Source organism: Moschus berezovskii, chromosome 23 (genome assembly GCF_049115385.1).
Source record: "Moschus berezovskii isolate FMDL1 chromosome 23, NW_MosBer_1.0, whole genome shotgun sequence".
Taxonomy (NCBI): domain Eukaryota; kingdom Metazoa; phylum Chordata; class Mammalia; order Artiodactyla; family Moschidae; genus Moschus; species Moschus berezovskii.
Window position 1 is genome coordinate 40,240,814 of NC_142482.1, and position 8,373 is coordinate 40,249,186.

Sequence of the window (8,373 nt, forward strand, 5' to 3'; positions counted from 1 at the left end):
CACTTAAAAGACAAAGCAATATACAAAATGCTATCTCCTTTGAGAACCAGAGTCATCCTAGGAAAATATAGGGTTTTCCTACCTACACAACAATATTTTGAGGGAGAGCATTGTTATTTTAAATAGTCACAGCACCAGAAGTTGTATGATATTTGGACCATTAATTTCTTAAATATTAAAGTTACATGTTGGTTATGGACTGTTACTCAACCACTTTTTTTCTTTATCAGATTTATCATTATTATTTTTCTTTCACCCAGAGATTCAGAGCATGTTGCCAGCCTACTATCTTATCTGGCTGTGAACTTCTACATTCTGATACAACTTCCCTTTTATCATCCTAAGTCAGCTCTAAGAGAGAGTGAATTTTTAAACATTCCATCACTGCTATCTCTTGACCTAGTAGGAAACCATCTGAAGGGTTTTTACTTATGAAATATAGACAATGACAGAATAATTAGAGCTATAAGGAAATCTGAATAGAGATGCACACTTTGGAGTGACCCAACAAAAAGGAAATCACTTGAAGTTTGGAAAATCCTTGAGAAGAGAGACAAAAGATCTTATGTGACTAGAATAAAAAAGTGAATTAGGGGACATTTCTAGGGATCCTGTGGGGCTGTTGCCTTCATAGCTAGAGAAAAATTTGAGAACTTATCTAACATTTATTACACCTTTTTGAAAGGCTGGTTTCAAGGAATTCAAAGTACTTTCCTTAATAACCATGTATATTTTGTATATTATTAAACTTTGTCACCTTTGCTTAAGATAAAAATGATATGCCCAATATAATTTTTGGTTCTCTACTCACAAAACAAAATTATATGAAAAATTCATTTGGAGAAAAAACCTTTTCCTACATTAAAAAAAAAGTAATTGGACCTTCTGTACTAAATGATTCATTTCACTGCATCGTGACTACTTAGAGATTACATATTTACTTTGAAGAATTTATAGCATTTTGGCAATAAAATTGTAGGCAGTAAAGAGCCTTCATAATCCACAAACACAAGGTTCATCATAAGATAGGAAACGGGTCTAAATCCTTGGCTTATAAATTTAATATAGGCAAGAAGACAGAGAATATGGGTAACTCCCCAGCCTGTCTCCTGGTGCATTCTCCTACCTGGCTGAGTGTTCAAATTACAGCTAAGAAGGCTTATCAGGTTGGCACTCCTGAAAAGTAAATAGTAGAAAAATTATTGATAAATAAAGAGTAGAAAAATATTTGATATGATAGTTTATATTAGAATTATAGAATAAGCTCTTCATCTTCTGAAACCTCTTCTTTCTGAAATTCTGTCTTTTATGATCCACAGAGCTTTAGATATATAAACCCTGAGAGAGGGTGTCCCCTGGGTTTGTGATGATTATTGTAAGAATTAACACATTACCTTTCTTTCTGTGAAATATAAGAAATTCTCCTTGGGGAATTCCTACCTTGAGCTCCATTTTTGTTGTTGTTCCTATTTTCTTTGCTTACTGTGTTTCTTTCTTAGTTTTAGAACCACAAACAGTTTGAGACAATTTGAATGACCTCATTTTTTCTTAAATTACCTTTCATTTCCTGGGACCAGAGGTATGGATGCATTTTCTTATCTTGGGCACTTTCCTTCAAAACCTCTGTATGAAATGGAAGGAAATTGAGCAATGACCGTTAACGAATGAGGGTCAGTGATATCCCATTGATCCATACAGAAAGATATCTGTATTTAAATATCTTTTAAATATTTTACTCATTTATTATTGTGGTTCTATGGAAAACAAAAAGAAGAGGAATATGGAGAAGTAGTATTGTTTTTGTTTCTTCTAAATCTGATTCTTCACTGTTGGTATTAACACTAAAATATTTTCTTTACTTTTGGGCTCCCCAAGCTCACATTTCTCTCTGGGAGAATGAGGCTGGTCTCTCCAGTGTGTATCTTCACTTCTTCCTGTATCCTTTAGGTAAAAATATTTGATTCATTCAAGGAGTATCTGTATGTGATCTAACATCTATCAAAGTTTTCTAATTACAGTTATGAATGCCATGTACTTTATGTATCTTTCTACTGTAGTTTATTTTTCTTGTTTTGCCGAAACTCATTACATATTCATCACATTAATAATTTCTTGTTCTAGGATATGCTATGAATATAATACAAATCAATAACAATTATTGTATACTCATTGTGCAAATTATTGTTCTGAGTCCATATGTTTGTATTTCTGTTCTTCCTTGACAATCTCCACATCTTTTTTTTTTCTCTACATCTTTCAAGTGATGCCAAAAATGCAAGAGGGATTCCTGCAGGAGGTATTTGTCTCTATGACTGGTTCCTTGATCCAGTTCTTTATCTTTGACTCTCCAGGGATAGCTGGATGCTTCTGGGTGGTTGTCAAAGGATACAATCACTACTGAGTGATTGTTACCCACTCTGCCACTCCCAGATGGTACTTGGGGCTGGTGGGCATAGCCTGTCTGTCTGGCTTAATGGTGGATGGACTGGTTGTGGCCCTGATGGGCCCAGCTGAAGTTCTGTGACCCAACCAAATTAGCCACTTTCCCTGTGACTGCATGCCTTTGATAAGCCTGACCTGCTCAGACTCTAAATTGAGTGGTCTGGGTGACAACATTATTCATTAATTGTGTGCTCTACCTCATTACTCCCTTTGAACTCATTCTGGAATTTTCTTTAAAGCATATTGGATTCATTTTGCTTTTACTTTTTTGTACAAATAACCCATTTACAGTTTAATTATCTCATAGTTAAATGTGATATATTGCCACTTTTATTCAGTTTTAATTTAAATCTTTGGATAGAATTAAACTTTTTTTGCAAGTTTTGTTCATTTTTAAAAAGTGAATTCATTTCTATTATGGTTGTATTTTATATTCGACTAACTTTCTTATATAGTCATTATTGCTATAGGTAATTGATTTGTATATGTTGGTTTTGTATCAGGCAGCAATTGCTTAAGATTCTAATTCATTTTAAATTTGCTTCTTAGTTACACAGATTTTATTGTTGTTGTTTTAAATTAACAGATTTTCAGAGCACTTTTAGGTTCACAGAAGAATTGAGCAGAAAGTACATAGTTTCTACACAACCCCTTCTCGATTCCCACACAACCTCCTCACTACCAGCATTTGTACCAGAGTAATACCTTTGTTGGAGAAGGCAATGGCACCCCACTCCAGTACTCTTGCCTGGAAAATCCCATGGACAGAGGAGCCTGGTAGGCTGCAGTCCATGGCGTTGCTAAGAATCGGATAGGACTGAGTGACTTCACTTTCACTTTTCACTTTCATGCATTGGAGAAGGAAATGGCAACCCACTCCAGTGCTCTTGCCTGGAGAATCCCAGGGACAGGGGAGCGTGGTGGGCTGCCATCTATGGGGTTGCACAGAGTCGGATACGACTGAAGTGACTTAGCAGCAAGGTTAGTTCTCTCATAGAAGAGCATGTGAAATGGGAGATGTTGTTAGAACTTTCTTTGGAAAATAGTCTGCTACTTGCCATACTTGAATGCATGCCCACCTCTTTTGCTAAGCTATAAGCTGATTTAGGCTATGAGTTGGATCTTACTGTCTGTTCTCAAAATTTAGCTCTGAGCAAACTAGAAGAGAAAGACCCTCAGTGTTTTGGAATGGATCAATGAATTGTCCATTCTTTCTCTAAGTTCAGAGAACCCTATTTATGTCTGTTATTTTAATTGAGATAATAAATACTTCTAAAAGGATAATTTAGTTTCTCAATTTTCCTGTAGGTTTTGTTTTTTTTAACTTAGGCATTAAAATCAAACCTATAACAATATTTTAAAGTAATTATCCTCCAATTAAAATAAATAGATGAATTTAAAAAGTCAAATCTGTAAAATTTATATAGTGCACTTGATGTGGATGCAAAGCATATTATTTCCTCCTAGTCCTTCTGAGCAGAGAAAGCAATGGCAACCCACTCCAGTACTCTTGCCTAGAAAATCCCATGGGCGGAGGAGCCTGGTAGGCTGCAGTCTATGGGGTCACGAAGAGTCTGACACAACTGAGTGACTTCACTTTCACTTTTCACTTTCATGCATTGGAGAAAGAAATGGCAACCCACTCCAATGTTCTTGCCTGGAGAATTCCAGGGACAGGCGAGCCTGGTGGGCTGCCGTCTATGGGGTCACACAGAGTCGGACACAACTAAAGTGACTTAGCAGCGGCAGCAGCAGCAGGGTTAGTTCTCTCATAGGCTATGGTCTTGGAGTCAATGCTCCCAGTTCAAAGGCTCAGAGCTTGATCTCGGGAGGACAAGACTGATAACAAAATTTGTACTCAAGATGCAGACCTTCATTGCAGGAACTCTCTTCAGTAATATTCTTACTCAATTTCATCACCTCAGAGTCAATACCAGCCATGTGGGGATTTTCACCTTTAGGCAATGGTTCAGCAACAGAAATAAATATCAGTGACAAGAGATCCCAGAGCTTGGACATGGCTGTGGAGCAATAGCCAACGTGTAAGTTATGTTTCTGAGTCTAACTGTTTGTATTTTCATCCTTCCTTGACAATCTCTACATGTTTAAATTGATGCCAAAAGTGTTAGAGGATTTCCTGCAGAAGGCATTCATCTCTATGACTGGTTCCTTGATCCAGTTCTTTATCTTTGGCTCTCCAGGGACAATTGGTTGCCAAGGAATATAATCACTACTGAATAATTGTTACCCACTCGGCCACTTACTCCTGGGCAGTATTTGGGGCTGGTGGGCATAGCCTGGCTCTTTGGCTTCATGGTAGATGGATTGGTTATGGGTTTGGCTAAAAAAACTGAATGAACTTTGTGGCCAATTCAATACTTTATTCTTCTGGGCTTCACAGTAGGGCTAAACATAATGATCTTAAATATTCTTTTGTCATTGGGAATTTTTAGTTGTGTTCCATTCTTTCACTATACAAGCATTGTTTATTTCCAGAATTTACTTTAATGTATTCTTCGTAGTTTGAGTGCCATGTTTAAGTATATGGATATTTTAAAAATATTTAAAGCTGAATGCAATTCACTTATTTTAACTTTTTGCTTTATTTTTATCTTTTTACTGTAGGTCTTTGTTGGTTATCTATTTTAAATATAGCAGTGTGTACATGTCAATCCCATCTGTCCATTGACTGATGAATGGATAAAGGTGACGTGGAACATATATTCAATGGAATATTACCCAGCCATTCAAAAGAATGAAATAATGCCATTTGCAGCAAAATGGATGGATCTGGGGATTGTCATACTGAGTGAAGTAAGTCAGCAAAAGACAAATATCATATAACATCTCATACAGTCTAAAAAAAGATATAAATGAACTTATTTACAAAACAGAAAAAAACTCACAGACTTAGAGAATGAATTTATGGTTATCAGAGAGGAAAAGTGAGGGGGAGGGATAGATTGGTAGCTTGGGATTGTCATTTTAACAAATTAATAGAACATTCTGAAAAATGAGGCATTAAAAGGAGAAAAAGTGCATAGGACCAGTTTCTATTCTCTAACTCATGAAGATTATACTGGTGTTACTGATGCAGAGAGAACTGAAGATGGAATCTGTAAGGTGACTCTGATGACAGAAAGATGATGTTGACTACAATAAAGCTAATGGTGATAATCTTCATTATTAAACTGGTAATAGAAATGACAATAATGATCAAAATGTTGGTAGTGATGGGAATAGATGATCATGTTTCAACAGTATTATTTTTACAAAGCAATTTAAAGAGTAGCTCATCCAATCAACTCTTAAGAATATTATATCTGTATAATATACTTAATTATATATTATAATGTAATATATATTATATTCCCTTTGACATATTACTGATATAATGCTTTGAGATAATAATACAGATTAATATATAATATATATACACCTATAACTGGAATACATATACAAGCCTCCACCCAGAGTGGAACCTAGAAGCAAGTTCTCCAAATTTCTATTTAGTGTTCTTTTCAATATACCGTATCATGCTGTGTGACATGTGAAACCTTGGTGTTAACTGACTCACTTTATCGTGTGGTAGTGAAAGGCGTGTTTTGTTCCCAACACTTGTTTTTGGGAATTATTCCTAATGCCATGAACTCTCTATGCCCAGAATCCTTTTCAGGGATCTCTTCACTTCCTTATTTCTTAGACTATAAATGAAAGGATTGAGAGTGGGAGTTACCAGGGTGTACATGACAGCAGCACCCAGCTCCCCAGAGGCATGGGAAGTTGATGGGGACTTCAGGTAGGTGGCAAAGACTGAACTGTAGAAGAGGATGACCATGGAGAGGTGGGAGCTGCATGTGGCCAGGGCTTTCTTTCTCCCCTGTGCTGATGGCACCCGAGCTACAGCAAGGAAAATATGGGCATAGGAGCTTATGATGCAGAGGAGAGGGCTGATTCCTAAGAGTCCTGTCAGAACCATCATCAGGTCCTCATTGAGGTGGGTATCAGAGCAAGAAAGTCTAAAGAGTGGTCCGAAATCACAGAAAAAGTGGGGAATTTCTTGATTAGTATAGAATGATAGTCGGGTTAGCATCAAGGTTTGGATCAAAGAGTCGGAATGGGCCACTCCCCATGCCCCACCCACCAGCAGTCCACATCTGCAAGGAGTCATTAGGAGTGTATAGTGCAGAGGATGGCAGATGGCAGCGTAGCGGTCGATAGCCATGGCCGTCAAAAGTAGGTTGTCCATGTTAGCAAAAACTGCGAAGAAATATAACTGGGCCAGGCACTCAGAGAAGGAGATCAGTCCATTACTGGTCCACAAAGTCTCCAGCATTTTGGGGGCTGTGGTGGTAGTGAAGCAGAGGTCGACCAGGGAGAGCTGACTGAGGAAGAAGTACATGGGGGTGTGGAGGTGGATGTCAGCATCGATAGCCAGCAGCAGCAGCGAGTTTCCCAAGAGACTCAGCAAGTAGAGGGCCAGGAAGAGACCAAAGAGGAGCTGTGGTTTGTCTGGGTCACTGGACAGCCCTGAGAGGACAAAGTCAGGGTTCTTGCTGCAGTTCATTTCAGGTCTTGATGAGCTACAAGAAAAGAATCAGCATAAAAAGAGGTTTCACTCACTGTTAGCTACTGAAGTGTATTGTAGCTAACCTTGATGGTTCTCTTTTCAGTTGGTTTCTTTATACCACAGATATGAGGAATGAAGAAAAGAATTCAATCAGCAATGTGAGGGACAGGATTTGGACTTTCTGAAGGATGATCTAAGTGCGAAGGGGTCAAAAATGAGGGAATGAAGGGAATACCAGGAGCTTCCTAGAGTTCTTTAAGGGTAACAGAGTTCTCTTAGTCTTTGTATTATTGGATGGCATAATTTCTTGTTTATGAATCAATTTTTATTACAAGACCATGAGTCTATTAAGGCAAGGACTGCATCTCAGTACTTAGCTTAGTGCTTGGCACATCATAGGAGCTTGGTGAACACTCCTAGCCATTTATCCAGTCACTACTCCAGTTTAAGTTACTGTTAATAACTAAAGTCCTGCTAACCTCTGAACTGCTTTAATAGTCCCACGTTTGCCTCATTCAATATATTCTCCACACTGCCACCAGAGTGATCTTTTCAAAAAAGAAACTCTGATCATGTCTGTTATTTGCTTAGAAACAGATGTCCGGAGAACCACTGGGCTTGTGAAGGAACAAAAATCCCCACCCTATCTAACAAAGCTCAGTCTGTCTTGACCTCGTGATGTCTCAGCAGGTTCATCTTACACTACAGTCCCCTCATTCTGTGTTCCCTAGCCCCTCTGGCTGTCTTGCATTTCCTCTTGGGCACTGTGTTCCTTCACTTCATCCTGAGTGAACTACTGCTTGTCCTTTCACAGTCTCAGATCAATTAGTGACTTTCTTAGGAAAGTTTTCCCTTGCCTCTTTGATTAAGTCAAACCTACTTTTCATATGTTACCACATGTAGCACCTTCATAGAATTGATATAGGTGTCATATGGTAATGTTGTTCATATTTATTTTGTTAAAATATTTATTTAAGGTATTTAGTTAGTGTTGGACTCTCTCACAGGGCCATAAAGTACATTAAGGCAAAAACTGTATCTGCTTTTCTTCTCCCTTGTGTCCCCCGTGTCGGCATCCATAAAGCAGTATTTGTCACAAGTTGAATAATAAATTAATTAATTGATAGGACTGGAAAGGGTCATACGTTTTATTCTCCAATTGCTGAAATGTTCTTCCTTCCATTTCAGCATTTTATTAATAAAAGTTTTTTCCTCCAAATATTCTCCTAATAAGACTGGAATCACTGATTCATCTTTTTATTTCATCCCTAAAACCCATATTAGTACTATAACACTTTTTTTTAAGCTACAAAATGATCCTCATTTTTGTCTTTTTCTCAACTTTTCAGTTACCGTCTTTG

The 8,373-nt window shown here is 37.6% G+C and overlaps 1 protein-coding gene across 1 annotated transcript; it reads right to left on the reverse strand.

Moving 5' to 3' along the window:
• Positions 1–6,079: 6,079 nt before the first annotated feature.
• LOC129543677 (olfactory receptor 1f45-like) lies at positions 6,080–7,009 on the reverse strand. The gene has a single exon (XM_055406923.2). It carries the CDS (start codon positions 7,007–7,009, stop codon positions 6,080–6,082), a length of 930 nt encoding a protein of 309 aa, XP_055262898.2.
• Between the last annotated feature and the right edge of the window lie 1,364 nt (positions 7,010–8,373).

Coding starts and splice junctions, on each gene's coding strand:
- LOC129543677 (XM_055406923.2), bottom strand. CDS start 7,009: ATGAACTGCAGCAAGAACCCTGACTTTGTCCTCTCAGGGCTGTCCAGT.